The sequence below is a fragment of the Sarcophilus harrisii genome, chromosome 5 (genome assembly GCF_902635505.1).
Source record: "Sarcophilus harrisii chromosome 5, mSarHar1.11, whole genome shotgun sequence".
Taxonomy (NCBI): domain Eukaryota; kingdom Metazoa; phylum Chordata; class Mammalia; order Dasyuromorphia; family Dasyuridae; genus Sarcophilus; species Sarcophilus harrisii.
Genome location: NC_045430.1, coordinates 88,450,776 through 88,474,816, shown reverse-complemented (window position 1 = coordinate 88,474,816; position 24,041 = coordinate 88,450,776). Strand labels below are relative to the sequence as shown.

The 24,041-nt window shown below is 44.1% G+C and overlaps 1 protein-coding gene across 2 annotated transcripts; it reads right to left on the bottom strand.

Moving 5' to 3' along the window:
* Positions 1–439: 439 nt before the first annotated feature.
* On the bottom strand, positions 440–17,150 carry CALCOCO1 (calcium binding and coiled-coil domain 1). 2 transcript variants are annotated; one of them, XM_023505573.2, is made up of 16 exons: positions 17,044–17,150; positions 13,860–14,039; positions 13,420–13,522; positions 12,700–12,890; positions 11,385–11,543; positions 10,401–10,549; positions 7,132–7,222; positions 6,542–6,697; positions 5,251–5,505; positions 4,782–4,907; positions 4,096–4,191; positions 3,364–3,466; positions 2,960–3,162; positions 2,450–2,556; positions 2,095–2,166; positions 440–1,420 (listed from the first exon to the last, which is right to left on the bottom strand). In XM_023505573.2, the coding sequence occupies exons 2-16, from the start codon at positions 14,013–14,015 to the stop codon at positions 1,246–1,248; spliced, it is 2,142 nt and encodes a 713-aa protein (XP_023361341.1). In that variant the 5' UTR covers positions 14,016–14,039; positions 17,044–17,150; the 3' UTR covers positions 440–1,245. The 2 variants fall into 2 exon arrangements, with proteins under 2 accessions (XP_023361341.1, XP_012407286.1); XM_012551832.3 differs by lacking the exon at positions 2,095–2,166.
* Positions 17,151–24,041: the final 6,891 nt, after the last annotated feature.

The window sequence follows — 24,041 nt, the reverse complement described above, 5'->3', positions numbered from 1 at the left end:
TAATTGATGTGCCCAAGACGCCATACGGGTAGCATATTTCAAAGCCAGCCCTTCTCCCATTACACTACCAGTTTCTTAGCCCTAGATGCTGTGAAGGCTGCTCAAGGGAGCCAGGGCCTGAGCAGGATTGGGTGGGCCCTTCTGGATCACCAAGCTCTTTCTCTCTTTTTCAAGCAGACCCATAGCATTCCTCTCTCCTCACTGGGAGACAGAACTCACAGCCTACTGCAGCTCCTCTGAGAGTCAGGTCCAGTCTCAGTCTGGTGAGCTTTTTCCTCTTCCCACTGGGAACTGGCAGCGGTGGCAGACACAATCTGGAACTCACCCAGCTCCTTTTTATCAAATGACTTAATTTCTCTTCCCACCAAGATCCAGAGATCAGAGAGCGAGGGAACACCTGTTCCCAAAACCTAAACCCTTTAACTCCAGTCACGGCTTGTGGTAAGAACACTTTTTATTAGAATAGTATACATGTCATATAAATATCTCTGCCCATGCTACACAACTTGGGAGGGGTGTGGGGGAGGATGGTGGTGGTGACATGGAGGGTGTTAGGGAAGACTATCTTATTGCTGTCAAGGGGGATGAGGACAGGCCAGATGGAAATACTTGGTTTCAGCTGCTCCCCTCCCCTCCAACACAAAAGGCACAGATGAATTTTTCTTTCTATGTGGAGTAAGAGGATACTGCAGGAAAAGGAAGAATTGGTGCAGGGGGTCTTTACTTCCAAAAGAAACCGAAACTTAATGTCTAATCATACGGACAAATTAGGGAAAGATAGTAAGGGAACAGAGATGAAGGTGAGAGCTGGGAGAGTCATGGATTTTCCTGCCTCCATGAAAACTAGAGATAGAACTCGGGTAACAAGTATAAACCCCAAATGGGAACCCTGGGAGGAAGGGGTGTTCCACAAGTTGGCTTTGGAACACCGACCCAACAGAAGTCAAACTGTTTTGAGGGGGGTAGGTATAAACAATGGTGGTCTGGGAAGGGGAGGGGAGCCTTGGTGTCTCACATGGAAAAGAACCAGGACACTAGAGTATCCCTCAAACCGTTGGGTGGCATTTTGTTTGGTTGGGGGAGGAGCGCCCATTTCCATCAGTGTTCCATAAGAGAGCCTTGTCGTGGACTCAAGGTCAGAATAAGTGGAAATGGAGTGGTGTGGAGGATTTCTTAGGGGTCCTGATGGCCTGAAACCCAGTTTGCCACAAACTCTGTGTATGTGTGTGTGTGTGCGTGTGTTTATCACTCAAAGGTAAAAGGATCCTGGGTGCTGAAGAAGAAGTGTCCATCCACGTGTTCCTCCAAGGCATCCTTGTCACCCTCAGGAAACTGTTCCTTACATATGGGACACTCCTTCCAAGGCGGGGCGTCAGGGCCCCCTGGGCTGGCCTCGGAAAGGGGGCCCCCAACAAAGCCACTATGGAGAGGTAGAGTGGTGAGGAGGTGATTTAGTCCTGCTGTCCTTCCTCCCCCCTCCTCCTTGATCCTAGGAGCAGAAGTTCAGATGCTCCTGTTCTTGGCAAATGGACACAGCTGTCCAACTTGCTATGCTCCCTGCATCCCATACGCTCTTGGTCCTTCTCGAAGCTGAGGCCCGTTGGGGCAGAACCAAAGAGGCCTTGCTTTTTTCCTAGCTCTCAAAGATGCTGGCATCGGTTACCTCCCCAGCCTCTTACTGGCCTCCTCAGCCAAGTTTCCAAAGCCCATCCCCCAACCCCAAGCTCTTCTCCCTCCATCTCTGTCTGCTGCCTAATGAGGCCGAAAATGAGTCTGACATCGTCCTTCATCTTCCTGAGCTAGCCAAGGAGGAGATGACAGTGTTCTCCCATCTCCTTTGCCTTGTCTGTCCCAATATCTGGGACAGAGCCAGGGGGCCTAGATGCCTGGTTCTCAATCGTTTACCCTCTCCTGAGTTGGGGGAGCACTTACCATTTGGATACCTGGCTCTCTCCCTCCCCAGCACCACCCCTTGCAGAGTCCCCAAGGGAACTGGGGAAAGCTAAAGATCCATGGATAATCAGATGCTGAATCCCAGCTTTTCCATCCCTGTGGTCCTTGATTGCTTCCCTTTATTCAGGTCTAGGCACCTACCTGCCAGCGTGGGGGGGGGAAAGGGCAGGAGAGAGGGGGTGCAAGACAATTTGGGCTCCACGGAAGATGGTGCTAAAACAACACAGAAGCTTGTTACAAGTAGAGCCTCTGAGTACCGATGGTACATTCTTAAGTTGAGTGAAATTTAGAACCCAGAGGCATCTGGGACTTCATAAAGTCCCCCCATAGGGTAACAAGTAATTTTGTGATCCAATGACCCACCCCTTGGCCCTTCCTCCATCTTGGCTTAGATCAAGAATATGGGTCTGCACCATGATAGCAAATGCCTTGGGGCTGTCCCTGGTCATGGGGTTCCATCCTGCCCTGGCACATTCTTGGGAGCATCCCACCTCACCTGGCCACATCATAGAAGGCGCTGCCCAGCTCGGGAAGCAGCAGGCTGGCCTCCTCCCCTCCGCTCTGCACTGCTGCCATCAGCACTGCCTTTTCATCCTCTGCCTCCTGGGCACACAGACACAGGGGCAGCGTTTCAGAAGGTGGGCGTTGGGGAAGGGAGACAAAGGGGCAGGAATGGGCCCCGGGATGGGAGGGAAGAGAGCCCCAGGCAGGGAACAGATGTGGGAACCAGAATATGGGACCAAATGAGTCATCAAAGATGGGACACGGACAAAGGCCAGAGCAGAGCAGGCCTGCGTTCAAGGTTACTCAAGGTGAAGAGCAGGTGGTCTAATGAACTTGGAGGGTCATGACAACCAAGCCACTTCTCTACCCGATAAAGGAGAAAAGGGACCCATCAGGCTGAAAAAAACCCTGTGTCTGGCGGCTAGGACAGCTAGTACAGCTCCCTCAACTCCCCCACCCCAGCCCCTCCTCCCAAAGACTCTCCTGTCTTTGGCACACTCACTGAGTCAGAGCTACTGTCATCATGGAGCCTTGTTGTGTGAGGAGCAATGGGGGATGGCTGGCTGATGACCACGTGAGCGGGGGTGTCTCGGGGTCCAGAGGGATTACAGCCAGGGCCTCCTCGCTCACACAACCCATGGGCAGGGAGCCTCATGTCCTCTGGGTATTCATCCTCTGAGTCTGAAAGCACTGCTGTAGTGTAGCCTGTGAGTGGGGAGGAAGGGCTGTCAAAGGCTCCCCTCTAAGGGGGAGAGAAAGGGCAGAACCTAGAACCATTGCCCACGGGGACACATGGGAGGGGGAGGGTCAACTCCTAAAGGGCCCTGAAGCTTTCCTACTAGGTTCTCTTGGGGATGGGCAAGGGAAGGGCCAAAGGAGGGGGGTCAGGGGTGCATGGACTCAGACCGAGAGTTGCCTCTTCATCCTCGGTGGCTGCATCCTCACTCCACTTCTCATCGGCCACTTTTTCTAGGCGGGCCTCCAGCTTCCTCATGTATTCAAGCAGTTCCTGGGTTGGAAGCACATGGTAAAGACAGAGAAGGTCCCAAACCCCTGGGTCATGACGATTCCCTGGTCCCAGAGATAAGTTCTGCTCCCCAAAGGGAGTGAGGACATCGAAGGGAGGGTTAAGAAGAGGGGCAGCTTTGACTCCAGACCTTTTTATAGCTCTGCTCTGGAGCCTGCTGCTAGTCTGTCTTATTCCTCTTCTAATATCACACAAATACTATTATATAATAAAACTATGTAAACAGAATCATATAACACAGCAATATAATGTTCAGGGAACTGGAAGTGCCATATCCTTTCTGAGAGACGCCAAATTCTTATATCATAGAGTCAGAGATTTAAATTGAAAGGAACTCAGGGGTAACCTAGTCCAACCTAGTCAAGTCCAGATTTTATAGATGAGAAGGCTGAGTCCCAGGAGGGCCCAGGATATAAAGCTGGTAAAGAACAGAGCTGAGATCTGACTCTGTGTCCTCTGACTCTGAAGGCTGCCTTTTTATCTCTGTCCCACAGACGCCCGAGGCTGGGGCTCTGCTGCTTGGAGGAGTTAGCAAAGCTGGAAGCTGCCTAGTCTGTGCAGAAGCTGGGGCTGTGGGACCCAGGGCTTCCTGTGCTCTAAGCACAGCTCACCTGCTTCTCCTCTTGTAGCTGCTCCTTTTCCTTCTGAAACACTCGAAGGGCTGACCGAAGCTCTGTTAGCTCTCTCTTGCTTTCTGACAGCTGCACCTGTAGGAGAAGGGTCATGGAGAACAAGGTATCAAGAACTTCTCTCTTAGAACATGACCTCTAGGGCAGGAAAGGAAGAAACCTGGGATCCCAAAGCCAGCCTCCACCACTCAGCTTTCCCTCAATACTCCAGCCTCACCCATGCTCCCTTTCCTAATCTACAGGTCTCAGAACTAGGGACTAAGACATTAGACATCTGAGACATTATAACTAGGCTGAATATGGGTTGCTTAAGTCCTGATATATATACCTTACTGTCTGTTCAGTTTGGGTCACCTCAAGTCAATCCAACTGAGGCCAAAGGCCTGTATGTTAGTGGTAAAAAAGGATTTTAAATACCAAATCAAAGCAGACAAGGCTGCTTATAAACAAGATGCAAAATAAAATGGACCTGAGCAGTATCCTCGGTGGGTGATCCTTCCTTACTAGGCCTGTAAAATAAGAGAGGTGAGCCCCACAGCCTCTAAGGTCTTTCTGGCCCCTGATCGATGATTCTCTGACCTCTGAGTTTACATTCTAGGCATTTAGAAGAAAGGACGGCAGAGTCAGGGGATTGTGGGCAGAGGCACAGGGGTGGCTGAGAATCTCACCAGGCTGGAATCCTTCTCTTGAGCCAGGTCGGCCTTGAGCCCTTGTCTCTGGGTCCTCTCTTCTTGCACAGCCTTCTCCAGTCTCAGGACTTCGGCGCTCAGTTTTAGGATTTTATCCTTCTCTGCCTGGGTGTGGGCCGGAAGGAGAATGTTTCAGATAAGAGCCCCATCCCTGGCATAGTCTCCCTGTCCCTTAGGCTCACTTGGTCTTCTCTGCATCCCCTTTGCTGCCTCTCTCTCTCCCTTAACTCTCACAGTCCCAGAGTCTGTGAAGAACAGGAGGAGATGTAGAGAAGGCCCCGGGGAGGTAAGGAGGAGGTTACTCTATGGACCAGGAGGACAGACTCATTCCCCACCTACCCCAAACCAGCAGAGATTGGCAAGGGCCGACAGATTACAGTTCTCCCCAGGAATCGGCCATTCCTCCTCCCTGTAGCCTCCCCTAGTCCTCATGCCTCTGTCTCTGCACCTCTACATTTTGCAGAAGTCCTGTCCGCTCCTTGCTCCATGAACCCTTGTCTTCTCTCCACTGCAGACTCAGCTCCATCAACCTGTTGTTAGCCTCAGCTAGCTCGAGCCGGCTTCGGTGGAGCTCGGCCATGGTCCGGTCTCTGGCACTTGCTGTGCTGGCCAGCTCTTCTCCAAGCAGAGCAGCCTTTTGTTGGCTTGAGACTGCAAGCTCCTGGCTCCCTCGAAGCTGCTCTTTCAGGGGCTCCAGTTCAGCCTTTGGGAAGAAGACAGGTATAGAGTCAGTTATACCTGAACTAAGATGGGCACCCCAGGGATCTCTACTCTAAAGTTTCCTATCTTCATTTCATTCTACATTTTTCCTCTACTCAGGACCCAGGTGACTTGCCCCCAAAGCACAGCAGCCAATCCCTTCTTCTCCCTTTTTATTTTGTTTCATAGGTTTCCTTCTGTACCAAAGCTTTTTTTTTTTTTTTTTTTTTTTTTTTTTTTTTTAAATAGCTTTTTATTTATAAGATATATGCATGGATAATTTTTCAGCATTGACAATTACAAAATCTTTTGTTCCAACTTTTCCCCTCCGTTCCCCCACCCTCTTCCCCAGGTAGCAGGTTGACCAATAGGTGTTAAATATGTTAAAGTATAAGTTAAATACAATATATGTATACATTTTGCTTCTACCAGACCTTCTTAAACTGTGGGTTGCAACCCCATTTGGGGTTTCATAACTGAATGTGAGGGTTGTGAAAAATTTGGCAACAATAAAAGATATTAAATATTCTGCCAAGATTTAATTCTTTATGTAAAAATAAACAAGTATATTGATTTCACTGTTATGCAAATTTGCCTTTTGTCTTTAATAAGTGGTAAAATTATATGTATACCAAAGAATTGGTTTAGAATAAATTTCTTTGTGTTTTATTATCAGTAAATGTTTTATTGCATCCTTTTAAAAATATATATACTTAGATACTGGAGTCACATAAAAATCTTTCGCATGAAAAGGAATTATTAGTGGAAAAAGTTTTAAGCCCCCCCCCCTCTATTCTAAAGGTATGAAACTTAAATTTATTTCTGAGAGCTGCAAACTGACTTAGAAAGTCTCAAATTAACACTATATTGTATTGTATTTTTACTTATTTTGTTAAACACTTCCCAGTTGTATTTTAAAGTGATTTCAGGTACAGCTAGAGAGGCCAGCCATGAGTGAGACACCTCTGTCATACGTTCTAGTCCCAGAGACTCTCCTGGCTCCTCTTGCCCACGATTCAGGTAGCCAGGCCCTTACTCACAATGTGCTGCTGGGCCTCATCCAACAGATTCTGAGTCCGGGTAACCTCTTCCTGCAGTCTTTGGAGCTCAGAGGCCTGCTGATCCTGATGGCTTTTGGCCTTCTGCAGGTCTGTACTCAGGCGACAGCACTCCACCTGTGAAGCTTGCAGGTCAGCCTGGTGGGAATCACAGAATCACAGGATCAGAGATGGGCTTGGGAGTCTCTCAAGTCCAGCCCTCTCAAAGTGGAGATGAAAAAACAAAGGCTAGGAGATGGTAAGAAATTTGCCCAGCTAGTGTGTGTCTGAGGCAGGATTTGAACTCAAAGTCCTGCACTCTATATATTTGGGGAGGAATGTCTAGAAAGAAGCTCTCTGGTTTACAGGCCACTAAGTCAAACCAGAACAAGTCAGTTTCCCAGTCTTGAAGAAACACAGCCCTGGGGAGTCTCTGCTCCACTGGACTCAGCTCTCCTGTTTCTTAGGCCAGAGTTTACAGCAGTACATGGGTATTATGAAATTATAGACAACTGCAATTTTGGACCCTTTGCCTCTTGTTCTCTCTTTCCCCATGAAGACCTGCCCCTGCCTTTTCCTGTGTGGCCCCTCACCTGGCTTTGCTCCTTGTCTGCTTGTTCTTCCTTCAGCTGCCCCAGAAGCTTCTCCTGCTCCTGAGTCAAGGCTTTCACTGTGTCTTTGACCCTGTGGATCAAGGACAACATTAAAGAATTTAGAGCTAAGATGGATCTTAGAGGCTGAGTGAGATGAGAAACTGAGAATGAGAGGTTAAATGATTTGCCTAGGCTCACATATCACCCACCAACCATAGGTGGTCTCTTCTCATCTCTTTCTAGATGATTTTGCTTGGGAAACTCATCAAGTTCTCATGGATTCCATTATAATCTCTAGGGAGATGATTATCAGATGTATTGTTCAGCCTTAAGCTCTATCCTGATCTCTACTCTTGGATCTCCAACTGTCTAATGGACATTTCAAACCGGATCTCTCATAGACATTTTAAACTCAACATCTCCACAATTAATTTAATTATTTTTTTTCAAAATCCTTCCCTCTTCCTAACTTCCCTATTATTGTCAAAAGTACACCATTAATCACCTAGGTTGAGGTGTCATCCTCAACTACTTAGTCTCCCCCACCCTAATTCAATCACTTGTCAAGTTCTGTTGGTTCTACCTTTGTAACAATTCTCATATGGTCCCCCCTTCTCTCGTTTGTACACAGCTGTTTGCATGAGGATCTTCTCATTAGATTATAAACTCCATGAGAGAAGGGTCTTTTTTTTTTTTCCTTTCTTTGTAACATAGTGCTTAACACAGTGCCTGGCACATAGTAGGTGCTTAATAAATAAATGCTTATGGAAGGGCAGCTAAGTGGTGCAGTGGCTAGAGCACTGGTTCTGGAGTCAGGAGGACCTGAGTTCAAATTCAGCCTCGTACACTTACTAGCTGTGTGACCATGGGCAAGTCACTCAAATCCAACTGTCTCCCCCCAAAAAATAAATGCTTGTTGACTTGACAGCTAGTAAGACAAAGTTAGAACTCACGACTTTCTGACTCCAAGTTTAGCTGATTCCTGAGAGGCACATCCTGCTACAAGGTCTTCTTGCCTATTTATATAAGGTTCAGACATTAAAGCAAGATGATCTTGTTCTAAACCCTTTTATGCCTCTAGGTGGCTTCATCCTGGGAACTCATATCAGTTATAATTAATTGCTTTCCCTAGCTGAGTCTCAGGTCCCAGGTCCTAGCCACTTCATCTCCTCCTGGTTCTTCTAGGCCTCAACCTCCTGAACTCTTTTGATGAGCAAGGTTTATAGGTGCCATATCCCCGAAGAGACAGGAGAGGTCTCCTTACTTATCCCTCTGCTTCTAGGTGGAAGCAAAGGGCTCAAAAGAGCAACTACCCAGGTATAAGATAAGTATGACCTGATTTAGTAGTGGGTCATGAGAAAAGATTTTGTTTTACTACAAGGTCAATCAGAATACATAATGTGACATGTCTGCCAAAAAGTTAATGTAATTGTTGGCTACATTAATAAAAATACCGTTTGCAAATGGAGATAACAATATCATTGTCCTGTGAATTAGGCAGACCAAGTCTAAAGGACTGTGGCTACTCCTTTGGAGGCCACCCTTGAAGAAGGCAAGGTGATTTCAGAGGATTCTGTGAACTTGGGTGGAAAAAAAATAACATCTTTATTTTCACTGTTTTTAACTAATATTTGGCATTTCTATCACTTTTGAAAGTAGGCAACAAACATGATTCTGAAAAGGGTTCCATCAACTTCACTAGATCATGGTCAAAGGGATCCAGGATACAAATAAAGGTTAAGAACTCCCACTGTAGGAGAGTAACTTAAGGCCAGGAATTATATTGTAAGAAAAACAGCTTAAAGGAACCAAAAATCTTTAGCCTGGAAAAGGGAAGACATGTCTTTAAATATCTGAAAGATATTGTGGAAGAGGGATAAAGCTTATCCCATCATAAATCCAGAAGACACAATTAGGACCAATGGGTAGAAATTGAAAGGAGATGAACTTCACAATTAAAGGTGTTTTTTTTTTTAATATACACCTATTTGTGTCTAATGGTAGCCTTTTAAGGGATTGGGGGAAAGGGAAAGAAAAAAAAAAGAAATTTAAATGATTTTGTTGTTTTTGTTTGTGTTTTGTTCTAGAACAGGACAACAGGAAAAAGACATCATGACTTGTATTTAAGTGAGGGAAGGCTGTGTAAAGTCCCCAGCCTCATTCTCTCCTCTGGAGTCATCTGGATCTAGTGGCCAGATATAGATCAGGATGACTGGAGATAGCCCTGGTTACAATAGAAGACCTTAGCCTTTTTAAGTTAAGGTCTTTTCCAGGTCTCAGTCTGCCAAGGCAACGTTTATTCAATGATTAAGGAAAGGTAAGAAATGAGACAAAAAATTATCTCCTTTAGCTGGTCAAAAAAAAAATTTTTTTTTTTTTTATCTGGGAGGTTTCTGGCCAAAATAGAAACAACTGCTATTTACACCCATTCTGAGCCATCAGAATCCAAACAAACAATGACCAAGGGAGGCTTGAGCTGGGACCTACTGTTGGCCAATAATTGAAAGTCAGAGTGATCTGGGTTTAGGGCACAGGTCCCAAAAAGAAAATCTAGCCTATGAATCTCAAGATCTTTTGCTCGGTTGCAGGGATCAAAATTTGCATTCCTTTGGGCAGAACATCACATTACAATCATACCCTTCTGTATGATTCTCTATGTGAATGAAAGGAGAGGAGGGAGAAAGAAGATGGATGATTTTGTTATGAATTTGAAAGGAATAGAAAGTTGTGCATAGTAGACTTGCATTTTCATGTACAATTTTTTAAAAAATTGTACTGTTATGGAAATGCTTTTATATTCCATAAATTAAAAATTTTTTTTAAAATTGTTTAAAAATGGAATGAATTACTTTACGCAAGACAGTGATCTCCCTGTTGTTAGAAGTGCTCATGAAAAAACTGGCTGATGACCTGTCAGATATTTTACAGATGAGATATCTGTCCAAAAGAGTTGGCTGGACTGGATGAGTCTTAAGGTTCTTTTCTAATGCTAAGATTCATTCTGTGACTCTAAGTCTCCAGGGCTAAGAGAAATACAAGCTCTCAGTGACCTAGTTCTAATAATCCTGGCTATCAGTAATTCCTTCTGAGGGTCTAACTGTATTTCTATTTGCTTATTGCCATTATACCAATAGATGCATTTTTAAACCACCTCTGAGTGGCTTTCATTGACCAAGCTCACAAACTTTCCCCCATGATGGAATCTCCCCACTGACTTTGAATCTTAGCGTGGGGATCAAGGGTGGAGTGGGATGAAAGGACCTTCTCACCTGTCCAGCTCCACCTCCTTCTCCAGCACCTTCTCACTGATGGCATGGATGTCGTCCTCCAGTTCCAGGATCCGAGCCACATGATCTCCCTGTTGTTTGCTCAGAACATCCCGTTCTTCTTTAAGCTCCCCATGGGCACGTGCTAACCCCTGGAGTTACCCCAGAAGGAGAAGAGGCTGAGACTCCTCTCACTTAGAGGGAAACCGAGGTGAGAGGAGAGATCTTGGAAGCTTCAGAGGCTCCCTCCTTCTCTCATTTGTTCCTACCACAAAGGATTGGGCCTGCAAAGGATCCCTTATAGGTCATTTAGCCCACTCCTTTATTTTACAGAAGAGAATCCCGAACCACAGAAAAGCTGAGTGATTTCCTAGTCACTCCAGAGGAGTGGCAGAGCCAGAATTTGAATCCACCTTTAGGATTCCAAAACCACTGCTTGTCCCACTGTCCCCTAAGATATCATCCTTGAGAGGGAACTTGGAGGAGTCATCCCAGATCTCCCCTCCACTCTGTGCTGGACCTTTCCCACCCCATAACGATAATCCATAACTCCCATTTACAGAACACTTTATAGTAGAATTACAATGTGCTTCTCCTTACAACACTACATGAGGGATAAAATGAATACCCCTATTCATTCTAATGGTGGGAAATTCAGGCAGAGTATGTGTTAAGTGACTCACTTGGTGTCCTACTAATGAGAGCACAGCTAGTAAATGTTAAAAGTCAGGACTGGAACTCGAGTCTTCTGACTAAAACCAATGATCAATTCACCATATTATGTTGTGAGCCATCTCAGATTCTCCCCATGTTTAAAGAGAAAACATCCTAGCTCCCTTTTGTTCTCTATCTCTGGATCAGGAAATGCAAACTAAGGCTGGTCCCGATATTAACTTTGAGGATGGGGCTCTCCCAACCTCCCCCAGCCTCACTTCTTCCGCCTCCATAAGGAGACACCTTTTGGAGCCCTCATGGGCTTGTCCCCACCTTGTACTTCTCCATCAGCTTGGTCTGCTCCTCCTTGGTGACCTGCAGCACGGTCTCCAGCTCCTGCACCCTGCTCTTCAGTTCCGCCACCTCCCCTTCCAACTGCAACTTCAGCCTCATCAGGTCATTCCGTTCCTGCTGGCTTTCTTCTAGCTGATTCTAGAGATGCTCATGTAATGTCAGTAGCCATTTTCCCTCCCTCACTTACCTTCATGCTAATTTTCCTGATCTCTTCCAAACCACCTCCAGAATTGGTTGTGGTTCTGGGCAGGGAGGCCCTATCACGAATAGTAAAAAGGATGGGCAAGAGGGGAAACAGGCTTGGAAACATTCCTATGACATGGAAATATGTTTAAAATTATTGTACTTGTATAACCTATATCAGATTGTTTGCTGTCTTAGAGACAGAGAAGGTAAGGAGAAAAAATTTAGAACTCAAAATCTTACAAAAATGAATGGTGAAAATTATTTTTACATGCATTTGGAAAAATAAAATGCTATTGAGAAAAAAAAAAAAACAACCAAACAAAAAAGAAACATTACTATGTCACTTGACCTACCCTCCATCCCCTGCTCTCTTTAGGCACAGCCCTCCCAGCTGCTCATTTCACTTCCACTTTCTTCCGGCCCTATTCATTTGTAACTTATCATAACTCCTCCATTCCCGGTCTAACAATGCCTAAATCCTCCCTCTTCTGGCAAACTTTCCACAATTCATCTGAACAGATGTGGCTTCCTCCAGTGTTTCCCAGTATCTGAGAATGAGACTCCTTTGCTTTAACCATACTTGTGTGTTTTTTTTTTAAGCTGAGCTCTGACATACAAAATATATTCATTATCTATTCTTAATATTTCTGTTTTTTCCATAACTCTATTTTGAATTTTGGCTTTGAGTTTTCTAAGGGATATAGATCCCTAAAGGAATTTATCTAATGCATATCCATCACTATCATCTGGATAATAATTCCAATTACCAGACATTTTTTTTTTTAAAGCCTGTTCTTTATCTCCTACTTTCTAGGAAGACTTTCCAAATGATGCATTTCCCCTATCACTCCAGCTTCCAACCCAAGTTTTTGGCTCCAGTCTCTAATCATACACTCAAAACTTGAAAGCCAGAGTTTGTCCTGAACTAATCTGTTCTCTTGAATCCTATATGTTCCTAGTCTTCCTCTATGTCTAGAGCCTGGATCTCATCTTTTTTATCAGACTAGAAGTTCCCTGAGGGCAGGGGTCAGGTGTGATTCCCAACATAAAGAATGAGGACTTGAGAATGTGGAAAGAGAAGGCCCCCAGTACTATTCCTCTCGTTTACCTGCAGCACCGTTGCCTTGGGGACAACAAGCAGGATATCAGAACCATTTTCGGATTCCTCCAACATCACCAGTTCATCCATGGGCCTTGGTTCCCGAAACTGGAACGAGGAGCTCTGACCACACACTCGGCCTTTGTGGTTTACATAGCGGAACTGGTAGAACTGAGCACCTGGCTTGGGCAGGTAGCTGGCTGTGGGAAGAATCGGGCACCTAAGAGTTCTCAGAACCAAGACCTGGACCCTGTCCCACACCGAATTCTCACTTTTGAACATTTCAAGTACCCTCTCTTTACTGACCTCTCCTCATCTCCTAGGATTTACCAGCTTTGGTTCTCTGACCCTTTCTCTCTCCCACCTCTGATCTTGTGGTAGGCTGTTCCTTCTAAATTCACTTCTTCTCAACCCTATTTCATAGGCTCCTACTCCAGAAAACTTTCTTTGACTATTTTTCTGGTTCTAAAAGAGAAATCCTGACTTGTGTGGGATGACTAGACCAATGACTGGCACCTTCAATCCCCATCAACCCTAAGAGTCTATTGAATCCCCTTTGCTTTCTACATCTTCTGAATACAGCTGCATGTAATTTCCATTGTACTCATTTGCCTCATTAATTTCCTGACTCTGTGTCTGAACTCCTGTCTCTTAGTCTCTCTCTAGCTTATCTTTCCCATGATGTCTATCCCCTTGCTCTCCTCCCAGGCCTTGGGTCTCCCCACATACCTTGGAACTGGACACTGGAGTGAATTGCAGAGCCTTCAGCTGCACCTTCAGGGATCACGCACCAGACAAAGGTGTGATAATCTCGGACTGAGGAGGCCTCTGTCTGTAAGTGCCCAAAGTTGGAATGGGGCTTTTAGGCTCTCACTACTGTTCCAGACTTCTGTAAGTCATGAGCTCTGACTTACCCTCTGCTGAGGGCACTAGAGAGAGCTCTACAACTGTGGTGTTAGGGGACAGAGGGGCACTAAGAGAAGATTCTAGTTTCCCTGGGGAGGCTTAAGGAGAACTGGAAAAGGGAGAAATTTTAGCTTATTCCCAGTACTGGAGCACAGCAAGGAAGACAGGTATGGCTATCACTTCCATCCCTCCCACCTGTTGATTTAAGCAAAATGTGTTCCCTTCCCCCTGGCCTAAAACAGTCATACTTCTCAGACGGGTACCTTGAAGATGCCAATCCAGTCGCTGGCATTGGCCACAATGCCTGGGGGCAGGGTGTAGTGACATTCCACCTTGGTGTTGGGGATATAGGTCCTAGCCACATTCAGAAAAGTGACCGCACCCCGGGGTGGGGTTCGGCTGAGCAATGACTCCTCCATGATACCTTCTCAGATAGCTCAGTCCTGCCAAGGAGTAAAGGGTTAATTCAATTCAGCGAACACTTGTTGCAACTCTTGCTATGTATCTTGTTATGTATTGCTAGTTTTTGAGACAAACTGGATAGTCTGATAGGACTGGACAAAAATGTTAAGTCTCTTTCACCAAGGAACTTGTATGCTACTGGGGCAGAACTGACTTGTACACAGTCAAGTAAAATGTGACTAAATATAAAGAAAGGCCTCAAGTGGTACCAAAGCTGAGCCTTGAATGAAGCTAGGGATTTCAAGAGGCAAAAGTGGAGAAATACATTTCAGGCAAAAGGAAAGATGGCCTGTGTAAAGGCCAGACTGTGAGAAGAGCAGTTTGAGCAGAAGACTTTTGGGGGAAGTAAAGGGCTAGACATAAAAAGTGAGTTTGAAACTAGCCTGCAAAAGGTTTAAAATATATTTTATTCTAGAGCTAATGGGGAGCCACTGATGCTTGTTGAGCATAATAGTAATGAGTGAGACCCAGACTGTGCTTTAGGAATATGGATTTGACAGTTTGTGTGGAAGAAGGGCTGGACTAAAAGGAGACTGTTTTCAGAGACCAATTAGGAGGATTTTGCAATAATTCAGACCAGATGTAATTAGGACCTGGAGCACTAGTGGCTGAGTAAATACAATGAAGGGACACATGCAGGAAGAACTATCGAGCTAAGACTGGCAAGTTTGGCAATGAATGGGATGTGAGGGAAAGAGAAAAGGATGATTCCAAGTCTTTGAAGGGGAGGGACTGCAAAGACAGTGGGAACCTTAACAGAAATAGAGAAGTCAAGAAAATGAGTAGATTGGGGGGAAAGGAAGATAATGAATTCTGGCTTGGACAGGTTGAGTTTGGGATGCCTATGAGCCATCAGATGGAGATGTTCGGTAGGTAAATGATAATGAGGGATTTGAGGCTTCAAAGCCAACCTCTTCCTCAATATGTTTCCTTATATACAACAATAATAATGCCAGACTTGATGATCAAGGAATTTCAATCACCATGATTCTAATAGCATAAAATCAAGATATTTTCGTTCTTAGTTCTTGAAAAGACATTCAGCCTTTCAGTCCAGTCCTATCAGACTCAAACTCACAAGTACTTTCCATAATTTAAATCCCTGCCTTACAGAAGAGCAGTGCCTCTAACTAACTAACCCTGCCCTTCAACTCCAGGTTCCAATTTCATCCCGCCACTTTTTCTTTTAATTTATACCTCGTTTCTGCTGGTCCGGTTCCTGCTAATCTCCCTCTCTCCCACTTTATAACAATACTTTCCAAAACTCTTGAATATAGAATTAAATTGCAGAAAGAGGTATTCTCCTTCCTCATCATTCCTATTTCCCCAGTTGGAAGTCAAACTGACTCCTTCACTCACTTCCTGGGGCTGTTGACACAGCTGTAGCTCTAATACTCTAAGGACAACTGATAACAAGAATTAATTTCCAGGACTGGAATCTGGCTGGAGTATCCAAATTGAAATCCTTCTGCCCCCGAGTCAAGAATCCACCCTTCCCTCTCTAAATTCTTGGGAACCCAACTAATCCTACTCCCATCAGAGGCATGAGAGAAAGCAAAGGTAGAAAGAAAGGGATCCCTAAATATGACCCCATGAAGTCGGGAATCCTGGGGGCGGCTGCTTCAGGGGTGGAGTGAAACACCAGCTAGGAACGTGGTGGGATGGGGGAGAGGGAATGTAGGGGCCAGAAGCCAGGAACACCCCACCCTTGGGCACAGATGAGACCGGGGCGGGGAGGTGGGAAGGTAAAGATTCACTTCCAGTATTAGGAAATGGAACAAAACCAACATCTTCTGCTTCCTGGACCTCTGACCCACCATTCCATTGGGATGCTTGACCTGTTGATTCCTTCAACCAGAATAAACCCAATTCTTTTCCCACCCGTTTTCAATCCTAAATATTTGAGTCACTCCTCTGAGAGCGGCGGCTGCAGAGTAAGGTATGAAAGTAGGAGGTGTTCTGGGTGGTTCTGGGGCAGAAGGGCGGCTAAGAGCAGATGGGCTGGGAGGATTAGAAAAGAGAAACTAGAGTCCTCCCTTTTCTGCCTGCTCCCTCCCATCTACGTCCCAAACGCAGCTCCCAGAGTGTCCAATCAGAAAACGCCACTAGTCATGTGCAGGCCCCCAAACATCACAGACCCACAGTGGCTACTGCCAGGAGGGGGAAGACGGGGCAGAGACTTTTAAAGTTAAAAAACACATTAAACTTCCACGCCTAAATAAATCTTGGGGAGACAACCGGCATGGGAGAAAGGGGTTACCATTTCCCTGGAAACTAGGTAGGAATTTAAATGCAGTGTGACTCCGCGGTGGTCCTTTCCTTTCTCGGGGGTTCAGAGACCCCCGAGCTACATCCTGCTGATTCCCTACATTACCTTCAGTCAGGGCAATTCTTTCTACTATCGGAAAGAGTGGGGGAAGGGAAGGGAAGGGAGTTCCTCCCCCAAAGAGCTAAACTGGGAAAGTTGTTAGTCCCCCCAACAAAACTCCATCACATCTGGATTCTTCTTCCAGAGCTGGGAGAAAATTAGAATATTCTGCATCGCACCGCCATCAGCTTAGGGGCATCCACATGGAGAGGGCCCACAGGCCCTTAGCCTTCTCGCAAGATCTCGGGGCTCCCCACGCTCTGGGGGGCGGGGGTGGGGAGGGGGAGGGGAAGGAAGGCCCTAGAACTAATTTTGAAGGAGATGGCTGCTTGGGAAGGGGGTGATTAAAAAGGGGATTCAGCACCTCAAGCCCTCCCTCCCTCCCTCCCTCAGCTGCTCAGGCCTTTAGGGCGCGATGCCTCCACGGGCCGGGAACCCCCCAAACCCACGCGCCCCAAACACGAGTATTGAGCTGGGGAGGATCCGTTCCACTAAAGGGTTAACGCTTTAAAGAGTCTCTGCTTCCCCAGAGTTCCCTTCTCAAGGATGGAAATTTGGGGTGACGTCCCACGAACGCCCCTTCCCCCCAAGACAAAAACGAGGACCGATTCTCTTACCCCACCAGGAGATCAGCTGTTCCCCTCACCTTTCACCAACAACAAAAACACCACTCTGCCAGAGACAGAGGCGGGGGGGAGAGAGTTGGAAGCAGAGCCCTTCGGGACTTGTAGTTTTTGCTCCAATTCCGGGCTTCGAAGTTTCCTGGGCCTTAGAACTACGAACCCCAGGAAGCGGTGCAAAGCGGAGGGTGGAGGAGAGTGTTGTGGTAAGTAGGGAATTCTGGGAGCTGTAGTCCGTCCTTTCGAAGTGGCCAATGAGGGCGCTTTCTCGGCAAGACTACAACTCCCCAAATTCCAAGAGCGCAGGCGGCCTAAGCTAATTGGGCTGAACTATTTGGAACCTTTTTTTTTTTTTTTTTTTTTTGAGGTGGGGGTGGGGTTGAATGTGGGCCTCAAGCTTGGTGAAATGGGGAGGGGCCGGTGGAACCACGTGCTTTTGACGGACTGGGAAACCGACCTTAGAAATAGCCTTGACCCAGTGAAGCAGTCCCCTCCCAGGCCCTACGCTTTTCCATTCGGCTTCCTCCCCCTCCTCCGGTGTTTGCACAAATTCCCCTCCCAGTTTGCCAGCCGCACACGCGAGTCAGAGGGTGTGGGGGCGGGGCAGTCGGAGCCATCCAGCCTTAATAAGGCAGCTCAGGGAGGGCTAACGCGCATGCTCCGTGCTTTGAGCGCTTTCCCAGTGTGGGCCAAAGAGGTCCTCCTCCTGTGCGTTAGCTCCAGCTTACCCCGAATTGCTACGGATCGCGCACAGTTGTCTGCACAGATTATCCCCGCCCCCTTCTTTGCGTCCTCGGTGCCTGACACATAGTAGGTCCTTCATAAATGCCCGCTGAATTAACTTACTTGGGCCAGGACTTTGGACCCACCCCTTAACCTCTCTGCTTTCCCTGCGGACTCAGCTTCGCTCCTGGCTTCTGGAGGAGGTCTCGTTCTCCTCCGCTCCCCTCGGGGTTGAGCATCCTGTTTACAGCGATTACATCTTATGTATCCACATCACCTAGTTATTTGCAGGTTGTCTTCCCTCCTTTGGAATGTGAGCCCCTTGAAGGCATGGATCCGGATCCGGTTTTTGTCCTTTTAAAAAATATCCACAAAGCTTAGTCAGTAAGCATTTATTAAGCACCTACTGAGTTCCAGGAACGATACTTAATTATGTAGATACAAAAAAAAAAAAAAAAAAAAAAGGCAGAAAACAACCCCTGGTCTCCTCAGTCAATAAACATTTATTAAGCCTCTATAGTGTTCCAGGAACTATGTATGCTAAATTTGAGGATACAAAGAAAGGAAGAAAACAACCTTTGGTTTCATTAGTCAGTCAGACAGCAATAAGCATTTATTAAACACCTACTGTATACCAGGAATGATGCTAAATGCCGAGGATACAAAGGCAGAAAACAAGTCCCAGGTCTGATATCAGTCAGTCAAGTCAGTCAATAAACATTTATTAAGCCTCTACAGTGTTCCAGGAACTATGTATGCTAAATTTGAGGATACAAAGAAAGGAAGAAAACAAGCTTTGGTTTCATTAGTCAGTCAGACAGCAATAAGCATTTATTAAACACCTACTGTATACCAGGAATGATGCTAAATTCCGAGGATATAAAGGCAGAAAACAAGTCCCAGGTCTGATATCAGTCAGTCAAGTCAGTCAATAAACATTTATTAAGCCTCTACAGTGTTCCAGGAACTGTATGCTAAATTTGAGGATACAAAGAAAGGAAGAAAACAACCTTTGGTTTCATTAGTCAGTCAGACAGCAATAAGCATTTATTAAACACCTACTGTATACCAGGAATGATGCTAAATTCCGAGGATATAAAGGCAGAAAACAGTCCCAGGTCTGATATCAGTCAGTCAAGTCAGTCAATAAACATTTATTAAGCCTCTACAGTGTTCCAGGAACTATGTATGCTAAATTTGAGGATACAAAGAAAGGAAGAAAACAACCTTTGGTTTCATTAGTCAGTCAGACAGCAATAAGCATTTATTAAACACCTACTGTATACCAGGAATGATGCTAAATGCCGAGGATACAAAGGCAGAAAACAAGTCCCAGGTCTGATATCAGTCAGTCAAGTCAGTCAATAAACATTTATTAAGCCTCTACAGTGTTCCAGGAACTATGTATGCTAAATTTGAGGATACAAAGAAAGGAAGAAAACAAGCTTTGGTTTCATTAGTCAGTCAGACAGCAATAAGCATTTATTAAACACCTACTGTATACCAGGAATGATGCTAAATTCCGAGGATATAAAGGCAGAAAACAAGTCCCAGGTCTGATATCAGTCAGTCAAGTCAGTCAATAAACATTTATTAAGCCTCTACAGTGTTCCAGGAACTGTATGCTAAATTTGAGGATACAAAGAAAGGAAGAAAACAACCTTTGGTTTCATTAGTCAGTCAGACAGCAATAAGCATTTATTAAACACCTACTGTATACCAGGAATGATGCTAAATTCCGAGGATATAAAGGCAGAAAACAGTCCCAGGTCTGATATCAGTCAGTCAAGTCAGTCAATAAACATTTATTAAGCCTCTACAGTGTTCCAGGAACTATGTATGCTAAATCTGAGGATACAAAGAAAGGAAGAAAACAACCTTTGGTTTCATTGGTCAGTCAGACAGCAATAAGCATTTATTAGACACCTACTGTATACCAGGAATGATGCTAAATGCCGAGGATACAAAGGCAGAAAACAAGTCCCAGGTCTGATATCAGTCAGTCAAGTCAGTCAATAAACATTTATTAAACACCTACTGTATACCAGGAATAATCCTAAATTCCGAGGATACAAAGGCAGAAAACAGTCCCAGGTCTGATATCAGTCAGTAAAGTCAGTGAATAAACATTTATTAAGCACCTAAGGTGCACCAGGAATTATGCTAAATTCTGAGGACACAAAGGCAGAAAAGAGTCTCTGTTGTCTTCAGTAAGTATTTATTGAGCACTTATTATGGGCTACGTAATCTAATGGGGTTGGGGAAGGAAATGTGGAAACAACCATGTAAACACAAGATGTGCATGCTTGCTGAAAAAAATTCATGCTCTATCCTAGCTCTCACTCTTGAATTCTCTGAGTTCCCGACTTACTTGATTTTTCTCTACAATGCCCCTAAAACTTCTTTACCTTGGAAACACACTTTAATCCTGAGCTTCAAAGTCCCTCCACCTCTTCTTCTGATTGGAGGTGTATGTATAGAATCCTCCTAGAACCTTCATTTTAAGGAAGAAGCTCAGGCTATCCATGTTTTCATTCCTCAAAAGGCTATACTCCCAAGTCTCTCCTTAACTAACTCCTTACTATGCCCCTTTGCCAATGCCTTTTAAATGCTTCCTTTCCCCCATTAGAGTATAAGCAACTTGAGAGCAGACTGAGTTTCTGCTCTTTCCCAATATTTCCAGTGTTTTCATAGTATCTGGCAGGTAGTAACTGCTTAATAAATACTTCTTGTTGTTGACTGTCTGCAAGATAAATTGTGAGTAATTTCAGAAGGAAGGCACTAAAATTAAGTACGACAGAGAAGACTTCTTGCAGACTGTAGACCTTTTGTTTGAGACCTGATGGAAGGTAGGAAAATCAAGAGAAAGTTAATTGAGGATCAGGAGCATTCCGAGGATGAGGGATAGCCAGGGAAAAATGCCCAGAGTTGAAAGATTGAGTGACAAGTTTAATCAACTCTGCCTCACTTAAATCCAATTCACACACAAGTGAAGACATTACCCTGTGCTGTCATTAGTCTTGGAAAACAAAAAACAAAACAGCAAGAGTCATGTATGAAGAATAGCAAGGAGAGCAGTGTCATTGAATGACTGGAAAGATAGGAAGGTGACAGGTTATAAAAGACCTTGAACAACAATCATAGAATTTTATAGGTAAAAGGTCTTTGGAACATACTTAGATTGCTTAACATGGAGGCAGCCTGTAGACAGTTCCTGTAGACTTTAGACTTTCCTGGTCATGTCCAGTTCATGCTAATATAGAGCTATCCTATTTCTGGGAGGAATTCTCCTTCTCCCCCAAATCCTACCATATGGGTGGTTAGGAACCTCCTTTGATTAGCTATTTATGGGAACAGACTTCATCTTTAGAACTGGTCAGATTGAGACAGTTGCTTTTTTTCCCCAGAGGGTAAAGGTAGAAGTTCATACACAGCATAGATAGTATGGATTGAACTTGTCCTATTTGATCTTGAAAGTGATGGGAAGCTTCTTAAAAAAAAAAACAAAACCTGAATGAGAGGAAGCAGCAAGATAATCATCAAACTTGCACTTTAGGAAGATCTTTGACAGCTGATAGACTGTATTGAGACTTCAGATGGAGAGACTAACCAGAAGTTTACTGCATTAGCATGAATCAATAGGTCTAGATGATGATGGGGTTAGAAGAGAGAAGGGGAGTATTCAAAAGATGTCATGAAAGTAGAAATGATAAGAAACAATTGTTTGGAGGAGTTGAAGATACCTCAGCTGTGAATTTTGGTGACTAGGAGGATGATGATACCCTTTACAAAACAAGGGGCATTTTGGGAAAGATAACACATTTAGTTTTGGACATATTTAGTTTAAGACGTCTATGAGATATCTAGTTGGAGATATTTATAGACAGTTGCAGGCCATGGAAGGAGAGGTTAGGGATGGACAAATATACCTGAGATAAATACTTAATAAAGGCTTGCTGTTGATTACCTATAGTAATGATACAAACTAGTTGATATATTTGCCTTTGCTCAAGAATCTCTAAATACTTTGTAGACTTCCACTGTTTATAGGGAGAGACCTTGGAATCTAGGGAGAAAGGATTGTTGATTGAGGGCAGGCTGGTGGGTTGAGTGAGAGGTGGAGTTTGAACATGGCACAGCATCTGGTTTAGCCTCAGGTCAGTCACCTGAGGAACAACTCCCAAATGAGCCACTTGGAAGATGCTCACCTGGCCAAGTCCTGTAAAGGACTGAGCCCTCAGTGGTCAGTTCTAGTTGCATTTCCCCTTTTGATTTGGAGGGGAGGAGAAAGATCCTTTCCATCTTAAGGCAATAAATCAAATCATGAAGGATGGCAACATAAGTTGGTGACAGTCAAATGTTTTCTATTACCCTCACAATTGAGACTATTTTGATAATCTGTTATCTCCTGATACCTTACTTTAATTTCCCTTATCTGCCCCAAGAGACAGGCTTTTTAAAGAGGTCCATTCTCTTGTTTTTTGTGGCTGGGATTGGAGGTTTCTGATACTTGCCCCGGGTGCATTTGATCTGATGCTCTCCAGGCACTTAACAACAGTAAGTTACTGGTTCATAAAAACACTGGGTTATTACTTCTCTTTCCCAAATTAGAGTTTATGGGTTGGGGAACAAGCTATAGGGATGTGTGCATTGTGTTAGTGTTAGCAGCAGTTCAAGCCCTGTTATGGGCAAAGGGTAAGTACCTAGCAGTCCAGCACAAACTCAGTCTCAATTGGAATCAAGGTGAAGAGTCCCAGGGAGATGTTTTGCACTCTTTAATTCTGAGACCTGGGAGAGAAGAAATAGGGTGACCTCAAGGAGTGGGTGTTACAAGAAGAGACTTCTAAGATCAACAGATATTTATTGACAGCAGTATTGAATTCAGATTTGACCTTAGACCTTTACTAACTGTGTGATCCTGAGCAAGTCACTTAAACTCTATCTGCCTCAGTTTCCTCATTTGTAAAATGTGGATAATAATTGCACCTGTCTCCTAAGGTGAGGATCAGTTGAGATGATATTTGTAAAGTTTTCCACAAAAACTTAAAGCACTTAAAGATGAATTCTAATAATATTCTAATAATAATTAGTTAGCTACTATTATTGTTACCTGTTATATATAAAGACACTAAATGCTGTGGGGACAGATATATTAGAAACAGAATATACAGTTCCTGCCTTCTCTGACTGTATAATCTATGTGAAGGAAAAAAAATACTACATTCAATTTAATATGATAAAATCTAAAGACCATTGGATTTTGAGGCAGGTGAGTTGAGTTCAAATCCAAACTCTGACCACCTTCTGTTCACTTGTCTATAAAATAAGGATAATACTCATAATTACAATATTGTAGTAATGCCAGGAGGAATGTGCCTAATAAACAATGACTCATTATATATGGGTGTTAATTATTATTTTTTATGACATTAAGTGGCAACAAAATGGTAAATGTATTCAACCATGTGTTGAACACCTACTATGTGTGCTGTGCTGGGTGTAATACTCAAATTGCTTGTAATGCATGAGAAAAGGTAATGAGCAAGTACAAAAACAAAGAATGAGAGGAAAGGACAAGTACTTTAGGAGTTGAGAGAATGGAGAAATCAAATTTTGACTGTACAAAATTGAAAACTTACATGAACAAAATCAAAGCAGCTAAAAATCAAAAGATAAGTGATTAACTGGAAAAGCATCTTTGCAACAAATATTTCTGATGGAAATTGCCAGGATAATTTGATAGCAAGGAAGGTGATAACAACATTTGGGAATAAGAGTCATCTCTCAATAGTTAAATTCAAATGTTTTCATATATAAGTAATCTTTAAAAGAATTACAAGTTACAAACAATCACACAAAAAGTATGCTTCAGATCACTAATAAAAAGGAAAATATAAATTAAAACAACACTGAAGTTTCATCATATGCCCATCAAAGTGGCAAAAATGACTAAAGACAAAATGGTACATGTTGCAGGGGCTGTGGGAAAACAGGCATACATTGCACTGTTTTTGGAACTCTGAACTGGTCCAATTGTTCTAGAAAATAATTTGAAATTATACAAAAAGATTCACTAGCCTATATATCTCTCTCAACCCAGCAGATACAGCTCTAAGGCACATACAACAAGGAGGTAGAAAACAGAGCAAGAGGTCCCATATGTATAACAATATTTATGGACATATTTTAAAAATTAATTTATTTTTTATTCTGAATTTAAAAATGTCAAATAAAACATTCATCCCATATTCATAGTAGAACAGAAAAAGGGA

Coding starts and splice junctions, on each gene's coding strand:
- CALCOCO1 (XM_023505573.2), bottom strand. CDS start 14,015: ATGGAGGAGTCATTGCTCAGCCGAACCCCACCCCGGGGTGCGGTCACT. Junction 4,908..5,250: donor GACTTCTGCAAAATGTAGAG/GTGCAGAGACAG, acceptor GCCCACACCCAG/GCAGAGAAGGATAAAATCCT. Junction 3,163..3,363: donor GGATGAAGAGGCAACTCTCG/GTCTGAGTCCAT, acceptor CCCCACTCACAG/GCTACACTACAGCAGTGCTT.